We start from the raw sequence: 20,851 nt of genomic DNA on the forward strand, positions 1-20,851 counted from the left end.
ACCTCAATAATATAATATCAATATATTAATATTGGGATGATATCTTGATAGCTAGTCGTATGAATTGTAAAGCTTAGTTTTCCGAAAAGGAAAAAAACCGAGTCATTTCACCTACTCCCTTCACCAATCCCTCAAGGTGGGGCCAAAAATATAATATTATATTAAAATTGACCTGAAAAAGAAAAAGAAAAGAAAAATGGTTGGTGAAACCACTTCGGATAAAAGCACCCAATCACTCCAAAAATTTCATACCAACTCCAACATACTGCCCGCCACCTACTCTACGTTTACCACTCAAAGCTACCGGAAGAAATGGCGTCGGAAGCTCCGGCAACCGCAGCTAACTACTGGGGCGATATGCCGGAGGAAGAGTACTATGCCTCTCAAGGAGTGCGCAATTCCAAATCTTACTTCGACACACCCAACGGCAAGCTCTTCACTCAATCATTTCTCCCCCTTGACCCAAATGTGTCTCCTAAGGGCACTGTTTACATGACCCATGGATATGGATCCGATACTGGTTGGCTATTTCAGAAGATATGCATCAGTTATGCAACTTGGGGTTATTCTGTGTTTGCTGCCGATCTGCTCGGACACGGCCGCTCCGATGGAATCCGATGCTACGTTGGAGACTTGGAGAAGATCGCTTCTACTTCCTTGTGCTTTTTCAAGAGCGTAAGGAATAGCGATGAGTACAAGGATTTACCGGCGTTTCTGTTCGGGGAATCTATGGGTGGGCTAGCTACTCTGCTCATGTACTTCCAATCGGAGCCGGATACTTGGACCGGGTTGATCTTCTCCGCCCCGCTTTTCGTCATTCCTGAGCCTATGAAGCCTTCTAAGGTACGCTTCAGTTAGTACTCTGTTTATTTAATTGTTTCAGTATTTTGCCCTGTTGCTCCCTATTTTTATTGCTAAATAATCAGTGCGATCGCTTTTATCGGCTCATAGTTTGATGACTTATTTGAGATAAGAGTGCGAAGAAATGAGATAAGAGTGCGAAGAAATGAGTAAAATTGCCTGAATTTTAGTTTTAAAAAATAAAAAGGGTAATTTAGAAATTTAATTAAAATATAAGGATGTAAAAGTAATTTTCACATTAAAAGAAAATAAAACTTAGAAAGCAAACACCACAATAAGTTAAAAAGGGTTAAGCCTGTCCAGCCGGGGAGGCAGGATTTTTGTGGAGGGATTCAATATTAAAGAAACAAACAGGCTAAGAGCTAAAATCATTAGAAATCGTGGTTAGCGGGAATTGAATCTACGTCAACCCTCTACCGCTGAGCTTAACGTATATATATAAAAACGAAAATGTAGCATATATACACAGTGTAATTTTCGACAAAGGGGATTCGGTCCGGTGATCCGCCCATGCTTCCTGATTGACCATAATTTTCAGTTTGTTGTTAGATTTTATTAAACTCTGTGCGTGGACCCTGAGTTGTTATTTTCTTCGGGTCAAATTTGTTCAAATAAAACAAGTTTTATGATAGAGGTTCACATAGTTTAGCTAGTTAGAACTTAGGACTAAGAATCCTTGTGTCATTGGTTTGAATCCACTTCTAAGCGGATAAAGGGTCTAACAGACACATTGACGGCAGTGAACTGGATTTTAAATTCTAGTGAAAGAGTAAGTTAAACATGTAAGCCCACTTATTCATAAGAAATACTTACTGATTTTAAGAGAGACTAATCCGTGAGATCTCAATTGGCAGCTGATCTTTGTTTTGTAGTGGCTATTAGTATGCTAATGCTAAACTAAATATATATATCCTTAATGCTAAACTTGTTCTCTAGGTATTTAGTTGAACTCTTGATGAGTCGTGCTGGTTCTTAAGAGAACATGTAGGTAATGACTTATTAAAAATGTAAAAATTACATTAAGTAGTTTTTAAGTAAGAAAGGTATCAATCTTGGACAAAAGAGATGGAGGAGCACTTTAACCCCGCGTAATGTGAATTGATCAAATTGTCAGTCTGGTGAAGGGGATATCAATAATGAGAGCTTTACTTTTTAAAACGTAGGTACATTTATTCATGTATGGGCTGCTATTTGGATTTGCCGATACATGGGCAGCTATGCCAGACAATAAAATGGTGGGCAAGGCTATCAAGGACCCTGAGAAACTGAAAATAATCGCAAGCAATCCCAGGAGATACACTGGGAAGCCAAGGGTTGGAACTATGAGGGAGATTGCTAGGCAATGTGAATACGTCCAAAACAATTTCCGCAAGGTGACTGCTCCCTTTTTTACAGCGCATGGTACCTCAGATGGTCTTGCATGCCCTACGGGCTCAAAATTGTTGTATGAGAAGGCAAGCAGTGAGGACAAGACCCTCAAGATTTACGATGGAATGTATCATTCCTTGATCCAAGGGGAGCCTGATGATGCTGTCACTCTTGTTTTAGGTGATATGAGGGCTTGGATTGATGAGAGGGTTGAGAAGTATGGTCCAAAAATCAATGGCTCTACATAATAATACTCTTCAACTTTGAACTCTGCTTAATCCATGTATTCTTTGGTGCTTGACCCCAAATTTGGTAGTTGAGCGTATCATATCCTTTGCAGAAACCATAGTATTTTTAATTACTATTCGTCCGAGATATTCTCTCTATTTGTTCATTGAATATGTTAAGTGTTTCAATGTTTGGTAAAATGAAGGAAGAGGGTTGGCAATTGGCAGAATTCCTGTTCTGTACTCTAAAAAGACTAGGGGCAATGTCGTTTTCAGTTACCTACTTTTTATATTTTAGAGTTTAACTAAAGGCTTCTTTTGACATTTCTACAACACATGGCGACCAGTATGCTTATCTTTCATTTCTGGTGGAATGGGAAACAGAATAATGAATAGGTAGGTAGAAGCAAGCAACATGGGACCTTATTTCATTTTTATCTTTTATTGGAAAGGTTCCTCGAAGGTCTCTTGTGACTTAAAATGCATTGTTTGGCCATAGATTTTGGGAGTAGAGTTTCAAAAAAAAAGTGAAGACAAACTCGTGTTTTCAAGTTTCAACCAACTCTATGGCCAAACGTTAGCTAATGAAAGTTGTTTATGCTTTGCAAACCTGCAAGACCCGTCAGTCATCAGCCATTTCAGTCGCTTTCTTCCACTATTTTGAGAGAATTTTTAATGTGCCTCACAAAACCGACATTAGTCGTGTGAGGTTCATTTTTTGTTAGATAAAAGTGTAAGATGTGCGTCCATTTTCTGTCTCACACAATTAATATCAGTTGTCTGAGTCATATAGTAAAAAATTTCAGGCTGAGAGAAGTTTGTCTATTTAGCTGCCTAAAACAATGATGAATGCTCTCGGTTCCTTCAGAAAAATGAGAACTTAACTTAATCATGGAAAATGAACTGACATAGAAGCCATAGAAGTTGACAAAGTAATATGTGTGAACCTGTCGACATTTATAGTAGTGCATACTGCATACAATGGAATACCAGATGTAAGGGAATGATAATACAATTTTGGGCCGTAAGAGAATCATTTTTCTCACTTTATTCATACAAGACCAATCTAGGAATACCAGATGTACAATTCTAGGAATTTTTACACTACAGCAGCCCAACAAACACAACAACAAGGACAAATTTAATTTTAATTTTTTTACCAAATATAGGTTAATATATTCACGGTATAATCTGTATTTATGCGTTAGACATTACAACGTCTATAAACAGTTACGTCTAGGCGGATAAAATTTTTAAAAGGCAGAGCTAAAAATGTAAAAATCCCCATAAATTTGTCGATAACAGCAATAGTCATCCACAAAATTGTGTCCTTACAAGAAGAGGAAAATGTGGAGTGCAAGGCTAGGTTGCCCAACGCGGTCGTTGCAGAGCACAAAGACAAAAATAATTGGAGTAATGTAGATAAGTGTTCACAACTAATTTCCCACTCTTCAAGAAAAATCATGCGCTTCACGCAATTCACAACCACCCCAACCTTAAGCAACACTTTCTTAAAGGGTATGGTAAATTTTATTTAGACATTTAAATTTTGATTTGTTTTTTTAAAAAAAAATATTTGAAGATATGTTAAAGTTTTTTTATTAGATATTTTCGGCTTAAATTTGAATTTTTTTCATGTATTCTTAAGCATTCATTACATAGACAAATTAAATAGTCTTTTAAAATATATCACCTCCTTTAATTATATTCATTAGCTTCAATAATCTATAAAACCTCATGCAAGTTCTAATTAATGTAATTGTGTATAACTAAAGTTGAGTTCATAGTTTATGCAATTAACTTAATTTACATAATGAGCGCTTGTGACACACACAATTTCTTTTGAAAAAAATATGAGTTGAAAATGTCTAATCAAAATACTTTGTGATATGCTTCGATGTTCCATTAATTTGAACACAACATAATTCATGTACCTTAATCAAAATCAACTAATAAGTTGAAGGGTTGCACTTTGCTGTATCATATGGGAATTTAATATAAATGTAATTCTACAATTATGTACTTGTAATTCAAACTAAACAATTAGAAATGATATGCCCAAATTTTTCTTCAATATCTGTCACGTTTTGTTGTTATATTTATTCTATCTTCTGTAATAACCTTTTATAGGCAGCCAAGGTATATTGTTCTTTTTTTATTTCCCAGTCGGTGTTCGGAGCCCGTGGAGCCCCGACTAAATGTGGATCGCGCACTGTAGGGCCATTCGGGGTGGCGCTTCCAACAAGATTTTTTTCATACTCAGGGCTCGAGTCCGAGACTTTTGATTAAAGATGAAGCAGTCCATCACTGCATCACAACCCATATTAGTGCCAAAGTATATTCGTTTGGTCCATTTTTGTGTCAAAGCTTGTTTGAGAGCACTCACGAGGAGTATTCTCATCTGGTGAAGTAAAAAATTTTATCAAGGGAATTCAACTTTTTAAAAATAGTTTTTATCAAGCTTTTGATTTAAGTCAAGAAAATTTAACCTTTATATTTATCATATATTTTGTTATTTTTGACTTATAATGTACTCTATGTATGTATAATGAGTAAAATGTTTAATCAGAAGGTATCATATGGACCCTTTGCTTGAATATGACTCCGCCATTGTGCATTCTCGTAAGTGTATTGTCCGAATTGTGTCTTGAATAACGGTATTTTTTTAAAAAGTAAAATGAAAGTATGCTAGCGTTTGCCCTAATTCCCAAATATTCTTGGCAAGTTATTTTTGGGTGAAGTTTCACTACGTATTTGGCCACAAATTTTCCCAAGAATATTTGATAGATTCAAAAAATATTTTTGTAGCGGTAAGTTCTAAAAATTATTTTAAATACCCATAAGTTTGTATTATTATTTTATAATTAACATATTCGTTAAAAAAAAATTATAACATAATTGATAACAATCAACAACAACAAAATAACAATATAGGCAAGAGCGATACATTAGTCACATTAAAAACAATTTGTAGGAAGGAATAGTCTGATTATTTATTAACAAATGGAGATGTTATTTAATGGTGTTGGTTGACCACGTTAATGGAGTAAGTTGGTAGATAAATATTAGTTGGAATTAATAAATGATTGGTGTTTTTATAAAATATAAAATTTTGGGATAATTTTTAAAACTTCTCAAGTTCTAGTTTTTTTTTAGAACTTGATATATTTGTCAAATATATTTGCCAAATAATGACAAATTTTATAGTCAAACACTAATTTCCGAATAAAAATTCAAGTTTTTCCCAAAAATTATTTGGGGCCAAACGGCACCTAATTCTTGATCCAATTGAGATATCTTGTCAACAATTTGACCTTTGAGCCAAACATTCAGAGAAACTCTTTCAATTCTTTTAGGGTCAAGAACTTCTCTTCATCCTCATCCTCATCCTCACCATAAGTGAGCAAGAATCAGCTACACCATTTTGCAAAGATATCCTTCCCTTGAGTCGGGGATTGATTCATATACAATTTTTCTTTTTATATATCTCGCATAACTGACATTAATTATGTACAAAATAAACTTCGAATGATATGCCCGAATATTTCTTCGAATTATAACATATGCGAATTTAATATAAATGTAATTCTACAATTATGTACATATAGTAATTCAAACTACACGAAAATGATATGCCCGAATATTTCTTCAATATCTGTCACTTTTCCTTGTTCTATTTTTTCAGTTTTTCTATCATCTCATCTGTAAAGAACATTTTATAGGTGGCCTAAGTATACACATTTGGTCCATTTTTTGTCTTAAGCTCTTTTGAGAGCATCCATGAGGAGTATTCTCACTACGGGAGTCAATTTTATTAAAGGAATTTTTCTTTTATAAAAATAAGTTATATCAAGTTTCTGTTTCATATCAAGAAAATTCAATCCTTTTATTTATCGTATGCTTTATTATTTTTGACTTATAATAAGTAATATTTTGAGCAAAGCTATCATAGAAATCTTTTTTTTTAATGTGATTCCGCCATTTAGTGTATTGATTCATGAATTGAATTCTGAATAACGTATTCTATTTCTTTCAGAAATTAAAGTAATTCTTGATCCAATTGAGACATCTTGTTAACAATTTGACCCTTGAGCCAAACATTTGGTGGAACTCCTTCGATTCGCTAAGGGTCCTCTTGCTCCTCCTCCTCCTAAGTCAGAAGTGATCAGGAATCAGCTGCACCATTTCGAAAAGATATTGGTCACGGGCTTATTCCTTCCCTCAACCGGTGGACCACTCATGTTTCATCGTTGTTTTGCAATAGTTAAGACATAACAATGGAGTTTTATTTATATGACATTAATTATGTATGAAATTAAAAAAATTCTTTAATTATTTGGTCGAATCGCAGTGAAATCTCCTGCGGAGTTGGAGGGAAAATGGCATGAGAGGATTGGAGTTCCTCGGAACATAGAGATTACTTGTTGTACATAAGGTGACGTGTATAAATCAACGGTCAAAAAAATGAAGCGGGTCACGTGAGTTAATTTTGGTACTCTATTCATTTAAAAATGATTAAAAAAAGAATGTCCTTTTAATTTGACATGAAATGATCTTAAATTAAAATTATGTCAAATGTATCATAATATTTTTTTATTTTGTCACATGAAAAATTAAAATTAAAATATTATCCAAAAAAAATAAAAAATAAAAACAAAGCTGAGTACTAATTTTTTGGCCCCAATTTGCAACAATGAATGAAAGCACCGGCCATTATTAATTGCTTGTGAGAACCACAAATCTGGAAAAAAGAGAATATGTCACGAAGAATATATGTTATGGGATAACTTTTGGAGCCCGTGGCCCAACTTGTTTTATCGTCTTTCACCTTAAATATCTCATGTTACTTTTTCCTAACAAGAGCTTCCATTTCTTTAACATAACTTAATTCCGCATAAAATATTTTTTTTTTAAAAAATAATTATGATGTTTATATGGATGTAATTTTTTATTAAAGTAATATAAAAATTAATTATTTTAAAGACTTAATACAAAAAAATAAAAAAATTAAGTGAAACTCAGGAAGTACTATAGAAGGAACTTGTTGCATTAATATTAATTCCCCTGATACCTAACAATAATATGTACTAGATAATTCTTTCCATCAAAATTAAAACAAATGATAAGTAATCATCTACTAGTATTTTTGTTTTAATTGAAATCTAAACATGATCATTAGGTCATACCAAGCTAGATAAATTAAGCTTTATAAAATGAAAAAAGATAACGTCACATTCCTATAATATATTCAGAATAGCCAAAGCCGTCATTTAATATGAAACTACCTATATAACTTTTCATGTTACAACGTTATTCCTCTTTCATTTTGGTCAATTTAAAAATTGACGCTTGAAAACTACTCCAAAGGAATCATTCAATACAATATATTAAAGACCATAAGATATTATAAGCTTGTGATGATATAAAATATTAGAAATGAGTATTTTGAGAATCGATAATATTGTTACCTCTCCAAGTGTGGCTCATAAAATGAAATAATCCAATTTCCAAAAGGCCAGGTGGAATAGTAGTACCGTAAATTGTGTTAACATATTCATCCCAAATCTTTAGGATTTCGTATTTGCCTTTGTTGCCATATGTTTAACGTTATGTATCCAGAAATAAATAAATAATTAATTGCACTCTTTTTGCACATGCTAATGTTGGGGTTCATATCAATGTTGAAAATTGGACAAATGTAAATAAGACATTTAGTAAATTATGGAGGAATTTCAATCATTTTATTATATCTTTAGGTGGTTTCACACTACGCATACTTTATTTCCCTATTATTCATTGATCTCACTTAATTTTTTAATTTAACAATTATAGAAATTAAATTATTAATTTGATCTAAATATTTTTAATTAAGTCGACTCATGAGGTTTAGTGTAATGTATTAAAACGTAGGTAATTGTTAGGTTGGTATTATGAATATATTCCTATTAAACATGTCCGACTAATATTTGTTCAAAGTACTGCCAATTCAAACATTACTTTATTCAAAAAAAAATATATACAGTCAATAAAATAAACGCGTTCATTTCGTTAAAACAATACCACTGATAAGCCTTTTTCCCAATATAGCTTGTCCGCATTATTAAAATTTTATGAATATTTAGAAAAATATACAATAGAATATTCAACGAAAACTGGCAAAAAGTGTTGAATGAAAATTGTAATGATTGGACGTGTACCCCAATATTAATTTTTGACCAGAAAAAAATCTATGGGATTTGCATTTTGCTGCGTGTTGTGTTTCACCAACGACTGCGAATGGGACATATTACTTCCATATGACCAGAATTAGATTGATGTTTACAAAAAGTGCACGTAATGGGAAGTCTAAAAGAGAATCTTAATTAAAGATCTAAAATTTAAATAAATTTTATATATATTTTTAAAAACAGAATTCTTACACTTTTAAAAGCAAATTATTATTTAATATTTTTTATAAATGAGTTATTCAAATACTTTTTTTTAGATTAATAATTTTATATAAGATTTTATCAATTCAACGTTGAAAAATGTTTTTTCACTAAGACAATCATTATATGAATTGTTAACATAATTTTATAAGTAAGAAGTTGACAAATTTCAAATAAAGATAAGAATTAAAATTGTAGAATTTGATTTAAGAAGTTAATAACTTGATATACCCACTGTATTATAATTGTTGTAATTCTTGAAAATTTAAAAAGAAATAGAAAAAGAATTTATAATTTATTTTGTTCAACACTTTTTGATTATTGATTTATATTTTTGACAAAGTATTACTCTAACTTATCAGAAATTTAAAGAAGGGTATAAAAAAATTAAGAAGAATAAAATAATATGAGTGTTAGCGGAGAGAGTGTAAAATAAATAAATATATATTTTCTTAATTTCTTCTATTTGCATGAGATTAAGAGATTAAAATAATATATATATATATTTTTTAAAAAATACCTTTTATCCCTCCTCCACCCCACCCCAGTCGTTTAAATAAGAAAGATAGAATGACCTGAGAGACCCTTATACTTGGCTCGGATTGTTAACTGGATTCTACTCACGACTTTATCAACTAAACACTTAAACTCAATGAAACACAATCTTTTTACCCCTTTTGACTCCGCGTGCACTTCAAACGCACAATGAAAATGATATGTCATGATCCACATCAGATTTTGTGTGACACGTCGCTTATTTTTGACTTTATTTTAAAATTTTCAATCTTTTTCCTTTCTCACTCTGTTCCTCCCTTCATTTTTTACACCATAGACATCATTGAAATCTTACATTCATACCGGTAACCACTATTTTAAATAACTAAAAATTATCATTGTTCTCAAAGTTTTCATCGTTCACAATTTTACGCCATATTTTTTTTTACGAAGGTCTTCATCCACCACTTGAACCATTGTGAACCCATTTCCTCCATTAATGCCAATGAACCACACTAAAATATCTTTATATGTTCTAATATATGCATACATTCCACCTAATTTTATCAAGACATACAACAATCATTTTTCACTCTCTAAAATAATTAAATCTGTGTCTCTATAAAAAGGAATTTAGATTATTTTTTTTTGCTTAACATACTAAAGATTATGAAAGTGGGGAAAGGGAGAAAGAGAGAGAAATGGACACTGGGTGGGGGAAGAACAGTCGTGGTGTTAAAATAGAAAAGAAATTGGAGAAAAGAAGATAGAGATGACAAATTTTATATTTATTTATTTGTATTTTTATTTGTTTTTCTTTTTCTTTTAATTAGTTTTAATCTAAATATTTCTTTTTTTATGCTCCTTTTAACGCGTAAAAACATGTATCTCTTCCAACTCGACTAATAAGTTGCCACATAGGCATGATCAACGATCAGATAAATTTAAAATATTATATTTCATTAAATTTAAGTATTTAATTGATAAAATCGTAAGTAAAAGAGTCCGTTAAAAATTCGAATCAAATATAAAGGCCTCCCAAATTATTTCGCCAATAAAAAATAAATTACAACTTTTTGCACCAATTCCAAGTTGAAGAGCTGTTGAGTGCGTTTAGCAAAGTGTGCATGTGCACAACTTGTCACAGAGAATGTAACATTCTACCCCACCTTGCATATATTCTTCTTAGTATTACCTCCGTTTCACATTGGATGAACATTTTAACTTTATATGATGATTAAGAAATTACTAATATATTAAAAGATTTTATCATTTTACTCTTTATTTATATCAATACAATAGAGTATAGAAATAATTAGTATTGAGAATTATTTACATTCAAAAGTCCATATTAATTATAAAAATAAAATAAGAAAAATTTAATTAATTATATCTTAATTTAATAAGTGATTAAGTAATATAAAATAAATATTTTTAATAAAATATTCATCTAACATGAGACAGAGATAGCACTATCAACAAGTATTTAGCAATTATAAAGCAAATTACATAATAAATTATTCACGCTCAATTTATATGAGGTAGTTAAATTGAACGCAAAATTTAAAAAATATAAAAGTCTTTGCAATATCTCAAAATCTTCCTCAAAAAGCGTGCATATTTATAGACTTTTTGTAGGTGAAACTCAATATAAATATAATATTAATAATAGTATTATTACATATTTATTAAATAAGAAAATGTGTTGAGAGGGGACAAAGTGGAGTAATATTTTTTCATTTTTTTCTTCTTCAGTCTCTTTCAAGGGTTTTAGTTGTTGATGACATATTTATATACAGTAGATTTTTCTCGAGAACCTTTCTCTCCCAAAACCATATTCATTGCCAACCTTATCTCTCCCTTTCTCTCATGTTTACATGTTAAAAAAAGCTCAAATATTTAGATTTCTTGAACTTGCAGAGATAGAGATAGAGAAAAAGAGAGCAAATGGAAGCTGTTCTACAAACAAAAGGGCTTCTCTTTCTTCATTCCAAGCCCCAAATCAGGGCATTTTACCCAATACCTCAAGGGGGTCTAAGGCATAGATTCAATCCTCTGAAACCTAAACCCCTTGAAGGGTTATCTCTATCTTCTGATGGGTTCCAAGAAGTTCAAGGCTTTTCAACAAAGCCACAATTGGTTGGTCAAAAGAACAGATTTTTCCCAATTTGCAGGGCAGAGGCTACTGCTGCTTCTGCTTCTGCTGATGGAGAACCAGTTTTTGAAGAAAAAGAGTCACCTAAGTTCATGGGAATTGAGGTTGTTACCCTCAAGAAAATTATCCCACTTGGGGCTATGTTCTTTTGTATTCTCTTCAATTACACAATCCTCAGAGACACTAAAGATGTATTGGTTGTAACAGCAAAAGGGTCAAGTGCTGAGATTATCCCTTTCTTAAAAACATGGGTGAATTTGCCTATGGCTGTAGGATTCATGCTGTTGTACACAAAGTTGGCCAATGTGTTGTCAAAACAGGCTCTTTTCTATACTGTTATCCTTCCTTTCATTGCTTTCTTTGGGGCATTTGGTTTTGTTTTGTATCCCCTTAGCAATTACTTTCACCCCACAGCTCTTGCTGATAACCTTCTAAACATTTTGGGTCCAAGGTTTCTTGGGCCAATAGCTATATTAAGGATCTGGAGTTTCTGCTTGTTCTATGTCATGGCTGAACTTTGGGGAAGTGTGGTGATTTCAGTGCTCTTTTGGGGTTTTGCTAATCAGGTAAATAGATGATCATCCTTTCCTAGATTCTTTTTAATAACTGATTACTATTCTGATATATGTGCATGGCATAACTTGTTATAGTCTATTTATATGCTGTTTTGTGAACATGTAATCATTTCACTGGTTGTGTAATTATTTTCTTGGTCAGTCCATGTTTTCAGATTCTTATAATAATTTAAGGAGTAGAACATAGCATTTGGAATTTTCAGCTCTTTGTTTATCCAATGGATTCCTGAAACTGCTTCCCTTTAGGGTGATATGAACTCTCTTTAAACTGATATGCTGGGAACAGGCTAATGTTGGATTACTTGTAGGATTAGATGGTTCAACAATCTTCCTTCATTAGTTTTTCTAGTAATGGGTATTGGCTCTCGTAACCGGGTTAGAAAGTATGTGCTGATTTATAATTTTTTTGTTGGGGAGTCTGAGGTTGATCTAGCTTTAAGGTTAGAGACTGTCCCGTTTATACTGCAGTTTTGCTCATAAATTGCTAAATGTCGGTTGCACTCCTTCGTCATTGTTTTGCATCCCATCTATATTTTTATCTCTTCGTTGTAGCCAGTTATAAAAGTTCACTAAGCTAGTGTTTGGCCATAGATTTTGGATCAGATTTTGTAAATTTATCATCAATTATTAGTTTAGCCATGAAATTTGATCAAATTTTGAAAATCTGATCTTCAAATATTTTCAATTAAAAGCACCAGTTTTTGTGAGAAATTTCACTTCCACACAAAAGCTTTTTTTTTTCCAAGTAAAATGCATGTCCAAACATAACTTCAAGTTCCAAAAGTCACAGCTTCAAAAACTCAATTTTTCAAGTTTCAACTTCAAAATCTATGGCCTAACGGGAGCTAAGGTTTTAGTCTATCACTTGCACTTTCTTTTTCCATCTGTTCGAATGGCCAGTTATCAAATTGGTCAAATCATCTATACATCTTCAGTATCAGTGCATGAGCTTTATTTGAGAAATCACTGTTATTAAGCTGCCTTTAAATATTTTCGATGCTTTTACTTTGCAGATTACTACAGTTGACGAGGCTAAAAGATTCTATCCTTTGTTTGGACTTGGAGCAAATGTTGCTCTTATTTTCTCTGGCCGTACAGTGAAGTACTTCTCGAATTTGAGAAAATCATTGGGTCCTGGAGTTGATGGTTGGGCCGTCTCCTTGAAAGCAATGATGAGCATTGTAGTGGGGATGGGTGTTGCGATCTGTTTCATTTACTGGTGGGTGAATCGCAATGTTCCTCCACCGACCCGTAGCAAGAAGAAGAAGGTAAACATCCATAATGAGTTATTGATACCCTCAAGTTACTGCTATATGCAAAGGAAATGGTAGTCTGCAAAAAGGACCTAGTATATTCTTGGATGAACTAGTAAATGTTGCAGAGAAATCACCCAATTTATCAGTTAGTTTCTAGAAGATGCATGACCGTGTTGTCTACTTTATCATGATTCATTGATAGTCTAATACTTTATATCTTGTCAGATTAATATTAGATTCAAAACCACTTTTACATTAAAGGATCACGTTTGCTGTATTTATTATCGTTTTCTGACTAGAATGTATTTTTGCAGGAGAAGCCTAACCTTAGCACAATGGAGAGCTTGAAAATTTTGGCCTCTTCAAAGTATATCAGGGATCTTGCAACATTAGTCGTAGCATATGGTATTAGTATCAACCTTGTTGAGGTTACATGGAAATCGAAGCTCAAAGCTCAGGTACATTCTTACTAGGTGGTATGCATTTTTATATGTTAACATTAGTTTGTCTCTCATTTTAACTTTGAAGCATCTTTTTCACACTCTGCCCTTTGCTAACTCTGCAGTTCCCAAGCCCAAATGAATACTCTTCCTTCATGGGTGACTTCTCTACTGCTACTGGGATAGCGACTTTCACAATGATGCTGTTAAGCCAGTGGATCTTTGACAAATATGGTTGGGGAACAGCGGCTAAGATAACACCGACAGTCTTGCTTCTCACTGGAGTTGGATTCTTCTCCCTAATTTTGTTTGGTGACCCCCTTGCCCCTGCTCTAGCTAAGTTTGGGATCACTCCTCTTCTAGCAGCTGTCTATGTAGGCGCAATGCAAAACATTTTCAGTAAGAGTGCAAAGTACAGTTTGTTTGATCCTTGCAAAGAAATGGCCTACATTCCTTTGGATGAGGACACCAAGGTATATACTAATTTACTGTGTCTTAAAAATTGTATCAAATCAGTGCTCTATGGTGCTGTCAGAACTCAGATGTGCCAAATTGGTTATGCATAAATATATCCGTGCTTTCCAGAAATTTAATGCATGAAACATGTACAGTCGTAGCCTTTTATATTGCATGCAGGACTTGTATTTATTTATGATGGTATATGTGACTGACAAGTACTTGTCCGGACTTCTTTAACCATAAAACGGAAATGTTACTTCACATTCAATTGTTTCCTGAAATTTAAGCTCAGTTATTTTCTTATAACAGGTTAAAGGGAAGGCAGCAATTGATGTTGTCTGCAATCCACTGGGAAAGTCTGGAGGAGCCTTGATACAGCAATTCATGATTTTGAGTTTTGGTTCACTTGCCAACTCAACTCCCTACCTTGGAGGTGTGCTCCTAGTAATTGTCCTGGCATGGTTGGCAGCAGCTAGGTCTCTAGATGGCCAATTTACTGCATTACGTCGTGAAGAAGAGCTCGAGAAGGAAATGGAGAGAACAGCGGTGAAGATCCCTGTTGTATCACAAGATGAAAGTGGGAATGGTTCTCTTACAAGTGACTCGTCGTCATTGAATCGCACGGGAGGGGACTCAGTCGATGCTTCAACTGAACCCTCCTCCCCAAGGAATCTGTAATATCATTGTTGGCAACATCACCTGCAAAGCAGGTAGGAATATGAAAATGAATAGGAAGATGCATGTCGGTAGCATTTTCAACTATTGAATGAAGTTTCCAAGAATTTCTTGGTCTTAGGAATTTATGTTTACTGGATAGAAATAAACACAAATAGAAGACAAGAATGTTACTGACTTGACAACCCTTAGATGTTGTAAGCTTAGTGCTCTCTTTGAGCCCTTTGGTTACATGATATGAAAATGCTATTAGCTGAAACTTGTTGATATAAGATGCTTTGTATCTCCAGTGCTTTTATGAAAACTTTGTAAAGAACCTTTGATTGATGTTGTTGAAGGAGATTATATTTGGTTAAGAAAGTAGGATGGAGCACACATTATACTGTAAAAGCTACTTGAAAATTGTTGAATTATGCTCCAAACTTATACTATCCTGCCATTTATATTGTAGCTTCTTGGAACTAGAATACTAGATACAAAATTAGGTTCATGTTTGTTGGGTAATGGCAACATCTTGCCTATGGCAAGGCCCACGAGGGGCCCACGAGGGGCTAGGGTGGCCAGGGTCGGAGTCATAATCGAATATGACGTTTGCGTGATGGACTTGGTTAAGAAATGAAGTTGCGTCTTTGCTATCGATTATAACTTTTGATATAATGGTAAGCGTTTGATCCTAACAATATTGGGAAGAGAACTCACCAAAACCCCAAAAATAATGCAACATAGTCACATCCTTTTTCACTCTATTTTACTTTTACTTAATATTAATAAGAGGAGCTTAGTGTCAACATGGGAATCCCATCCTCATTCTCCTTGCTAATATTAGCCCCTTTTTAATTTATTTTTTAAAATGAAAAAACTACAAGAATCAGTTTATCGTATATGCAAAACAGAAGACTTATAATAGAATGCGTTTTATGCTTCTATCTACTATGGGGGTGTTTTCGATATTTATTTGGATTACTGCTAAATAAATCTTGTAAGTTGTGCAATCAAAAGTTGTACAATCTTTCCTGTTGACAAAAAAATCAAATGATATTTTATTAATCACACTTATGTCCGTACTGTCAGTGCCTGCAATTCTACTTTTGCAGTATGTGTTTTTGCCCTTGCTTTTTTAATTTTTATTATGATAGTTATTTTGTACCTCCTCGAGTTCATAATAATTGAATTTTTGCATATTTTTCAATATTCAAAATAAATTAATTATTTCATATTTAAGAGAGTTATTGAAATTTTTTGTTATTTTTGTCCTTCGGTTACATTTTTCTAAATGATAAGTTCAAAATAGTTAATTGCTCATATTGAGATCTTGGAAATCAGTAGCGCTTGATCAAACTCTATTGAGATCAATCTCAAGTTGGATTCTAGTGAATCAAGATGTGCAAATTGATGTGGGCAACATATATTATATGTAACAAAATATATTACTTTTTCGGTGTGAATTAAAAGGAAATGATTTTTGGGCATTAAATGTTGAAGATTCACTCCTATAAAAGGAATCAAGTCTTCATGTTGAAGGACATTTGATTTTTCCTATTTGATACTTGATTCTCATTTTAGCAAACACATCAACACTATTATTTGCTTGTTAGTTGTTGTGCTCATCAAACTTATCCGGAATCATCTACAACAAGATATCATCGGAATTAGGCTTAAACATGCTCTACTTATTTAATTGTTTTTAGCTTATCTATTATTTGCAATATTACAGTTTATTATTTTGTTATTTTGATCGATTCAATTCACGCGTCTCACATACAAATCTAACTATACGTTTTTTGGGAGGTAAACAAGAGTACTTAGGATTCATTCAAAATACGTTTTTTCTATCCACATCAACAAAGAAACCAACAATTCACTCATTAAATGCTGGAATCGAACCACAATACTAATTGGTACCATAGAGATAACATCATCTTCAAAACTTTCCACACAAATTGGAATCATCGCATAATCCTAATGACGCAGACTGTTACTATTGTACTGCTTAATCATCCTCCATTCACTAAAATTTTATCTTATCACCATAAGTATCATCTGCACTAAAAGATAATCAAATTAACTCATAAAAATATTACCTGTCCAATTCGTCTTTAATTTTTGCCCTTTCAATGAGTTGGTCTTTAATTTTCTCTTTAGCTATCAAACTTATGTCCATTGGGGAATTAGTTCTTTAGAAATTAAAGTCATGTCTGGACATAAGTTAATTTGTAGAATATTATGATAGAAAAATATAAACTCATGTCCTGTGAAAAACTTATTTGTTATGAGGAGCAAAAATGCAAATGACCCTTTGATCCTCCCTTTTAGCCAATTTGAATATTGGGCTAATTTGTGTTAAATATGCAGTAACACAAATTGATTCATGAGAAACCTTATAAAAAATATCTTTTTCATTGTATAGTTGTTTTTTTGTTTGTAATTAATCAAATGATAAGAAATACAAGCATACCAATTAAAATTTGGTAGTGTTGAACGTTCAGGACTATGATTCATCATTTAGTCCATCTTACTCCAGCTATCTAAGCTCAAATAACTTTTGGATGAATTAATGGCTTGTTTATTTATTAACGTAAGCTATTTTCATAGGGCTAAATTCTATTTAACCCGCCCGTTCATTGGATATTCGTATGTAGTCCCAATTGTGTTGCCACCGTACTCTTCCCAGCACATGATATCCAAATTTCCAGCAAGTAAAAGAGAAAGAAACAAATTTAGAAGCCAAGTGTGTGGGGAGGGCAAGAGGTTAAAATGAAGAAAGACAAGTAAAATTAATGCTAATATTCCGTTGAGTATATATAGTGACATGTCATGGCTGTTTCTCTGCTGAATAGAGAACAAAATTCATAAAAGTCCCACATGAGAAAGGAAAATGACTTCAACTTATCATTTTAATTTGTTTTCACTATTCCCCCACACCTTCCCGTTTTATCCTTTTTGCTATCCATCCTCTTCCTACCACACTCATGTTCAAGCCACTAACGGCCAACAGCTACATCTTTCCAAATATGTCACTACAAAAACTAGGTTGAAGCTTGAGTTTTAAATTAACGAGTTTATCAACTTTTAAAGTTTTTAGTATATATTGAACTTAGCATACTTTTAAAATTATAAATTCAAAACATGATATTTGTTATTATGTATCGAAATCCAAGTGTTGGAGCAATAACCAGCCAAGTCAATTTCATAAAAATGATAAATTGATTCGACTGTACGTCACTTTTGCCTTTATCATTGTGTGTCTCTTAATGCTTTTCCAGATAAACGTCGATGTGATGTACTTCTCAGCACATCAGCAATATAGGAGAAAATGAAGCTGCTTAATGATGTATACTAAATACAATAAGCCCGATTTATGACATCATTATGCTTAATAAAAAGAATAAAGGAAGCTAAAACTAAAAATATAAACACTAGATTTAATTTAATTAGTGTTCAAGGGCATTCTTGTCAATAACAGATAAAAACAATGCTGTCAACATTATGTGGCGGTGTCACTCCAAACTTTTTATCCAATAGAGGTAATAACCTCACGTAACAACAAGTAAGGAATATCATTGGCCAGAAATTATCTTCATCAATATGAATTACTACTAGCTAGCTACTAAGAGTATTACTCTAGTCTATGTTCACACAAACTCCAAAATGATGAAACTAACACCACCGGAATCCGTTAATCTTCCCGGCAAATCCACGCATTTCTCCGCGGAATGTTGGTTCGACGATACATGTATCCTCGACATGGACTACTTTGTCAAGACACTTTGCGGCATTAAGGCCAAAGGTGTCCGTCCCGAACTCATTGGCTCCATTATTACTCACTACGCTTCTAAATGGCTTCCTGACCTTTCTACTGGCGAAGGTATTTAATTGACTATCTCATCTTTTACTTTGTTGATAACATTTGATTCACCACCTTATAAACTCCGTACTCATTTTTAAAATTTTTTTTACAAAAATATCTACATATGCTTTAATTTAATTTAAAATTAATGTAGTCGAAATGAATCTAGTTTATTTTTTCGACAGGTTCAGAAGTTTCTATAGGGCCGAAAGATTTCGAGGACTCACCGGAAAGTGTGACGGCGATATGGATGAAGAAGAGGTTCTTCGTGGAAACATTAGTCGGAATTCTCCCGCCGGAGAAAGATTCCATTCCGTGCAATTTCCTCTTACGGTTGCTTCGGGTCGCGAATATGGTTCGGGTCGAACCAAGTTACCGGGTCGATTTGGAGAAAAGGATATCGTGGCAATTGGACCAGGCTACATTAAAGGAATTATTGATTCCGTCATTTGTTCACACGTGTGGGACATTATTGGATGTTGAACTTATTGTTAGGTTGGTTAAGAGGTTTATGAATTTGGATGAAAGTGTAAGAAGTGGATCTGCTTTAATTAAGGTTGCTAAACTTGTGGATAATTACTTAGCTGAAGCTGCTGTTGATGGGAATTTGACATTGTCCCAGTTTTTCGGACTTGCTGATGCACTTCCTAGCCATGCTCGTTCTACAGATGATGGCTTGTACAGAGCCATTGATACCTACCTCAAAGTAAGTGAAAAAACTGTTGTTTTTTTTTTTTTGGATTTTTATTTACAGCTAGAAAGATTTTTTTTTTTGAAACATATCAAAAGTATCTTTGAATTTATGATTTTAAACATAACAATGTTACTCCTGCTGCTGTCTTAATTCAAGATTCTTTTTTTGAACCATCCTAGAAGAAGTGCCTCTTTTTATATAACTCTATACGGATTTGATCTTGCATGCTTGCATACTTCTGCACCCAATTGCCACCAAGCTACTGCTCACTTCACATCAAAGTTGTGTAGTATTTAATATCTTACAGATTTTGAACTGGTCACAATAAAAAAATATGCAGAAACATCACACAAGGATTCGAACCGGGGTGCCATATAAGTTTTATGCATCTCCTTACCATTCCGATATAAGTCTCAATTGATTAGGGTGTTCAAAATACTATATATACTAATATAAAATAAGATTGCTAAAATGTGATATTCTTTTCAAAAAAATAATAATATTTAATGCTAATCCATAATTTTGAGTGAATTGGCTTGAAAATATGGCAGGTACATCCCGGGGTATCAAAACAAGAGAGAAAAAGTTTGTGTAGATTGATCGACTGCAGAAAGCTGTCGCCAGAGGCGTCTCTTCATGCAGCCCAAAACGACCGTTTGCCAGTACGGGCAGTAATTCAAGTGTTGTTATCTGAACAAACAAAGGTTAACAAACATCAAATTGATTGGAGCGGTTCTTTTATAAGCGGAACCCGAAGCCCCAATCAACTAGGACTAATTGAGCCTCCAGCTCGGTGTATGTCAAAGCGCGAAATGAATGTTCAGCAAATGGAGATAAAGAGGCTAAAAGAAGATGTCCTGAGGCTACAGAGTCAATGCATGACAATGCAATCACAGATTGAGAAGTTGTTAGAGAAGAAACGAGGTAGTGGTTTTTTCGGATGGAAAAAGATTATTGTGCCTTCCTTAGTGAATAAGGTTGATAAAATTGGAGAGGCTGATAGAGAAACTGATGTGGGATATGTTGGAAGACAAACTCCTGGGGATATGAAGACTAGGCTTGTTAGAGGCAAAACTCCCAACAACAAGTGGAGGAAATCTTTGTCCTGATGAGAAAAATTTTGGTATTGAATTTGGAATAGGTGAAAGTTTATCGGTCAATGCAAAAGTACTAGAACTACTAATTAAGATCAATATAAGCTAGTTATTGTAATATCTTTCTATCTCGTATATTGTGTCTCATGAAAAAGGAACAACAAAAAAGACTTGTATCTTATATTTAGTTTATTGAAGATATGATTATCTTAATTTGTTCTTTTGTCAAAATGGGAAACTAGCTCACACTCCGAGTAGACCAATGCTTGATTTAAGC

General features: G+C 33.3%; 3 protein-coding genes across 3 annotated transcripts; all 3 read left to right on the forward strand.

Annotated features, from left to right (window-relative positions):
- Window positions 1–225: 225 nt before the first annotated feature.
- On the forward strand, window positions 226–2,615 carry LOC129895326 (caffeoylshikimate esterase). Its single transcript, XM_055971029.1, has 2 exons — window positions 226–843; window positions 2,025–2,615. Exons 1-2 carry the CDS (start codon window positions 313–315, stop codon window positions 2,475–2,477), a joined length of 984 nt encoding a protein of 327 aa, XP_055827004.1. The 5' UTR covers window positions 226–312; the 3' UTR covers window positions 2,478–2,615.
- Window positions 2,616–11,177: 8,562 nt separating this feature from the next.
- Window positions 11,178–15,299, forward strand: LOC129894949 (plastidic ATP/ADP-transporter). The gene is made up of 5 exons (XM_055970545.1): window positions 11,178–12,100; window positions 13,123–13,377; window positions 13,680–13,823; window positions 13,931–14,278; window positions 14,574–15,299. The coding sequence occupies exons 1-5, from the start codon at window positions 11,327–11,329 to the stop codon at window positions 14,940–14,942; spliced, it is 1,890 nt and encodes a 629-aa protein (XP_055826520.1). The 5' UTR covers window positions 11,178–11,326; the 3' UTR covers window positions 14,943–15,299.
- A 3,178-nt stretch (window positions 15,300–18,477) lies between these two features.
- Window positions 18,478–20,784, forward strand: LOC129895065 (root phototropism protein 3-like). The gene is made up of 3 exons (XM_055970701.1): window positions 18,478–18,804; window positions 18,972–19,492; window positions 20,032–20,784. The coding sequence occupies exons 1-3, from the start codon at window positions 18,588–18,590 to the stop codon at window positions 20,587–20,589; spliced, it is 1,296 nt and encodes a 431-aa protein (XP_055826676.1). The 5' UTR covers window positions 18,478–18,587; the 3' UTR covers window positions 20,590–20,784.
- The last annotated feature ends 67 nt before the right edge of the window (window positions 20,785–20,851 follow it).

This window comes from Solanum dulcamara, chromosome 7 (genome assembly GCF_947179165.1).
Source record: "Solanum dulcamara chromosome 7, daSolDulc1.2, whole genome shotgun sequence".
NCBI lineage: Eukaryota > Viridiplantae > Streptophyta > Magnoliopsida > Solanales > Solanaceae > Solanum > Solanum dulcamara.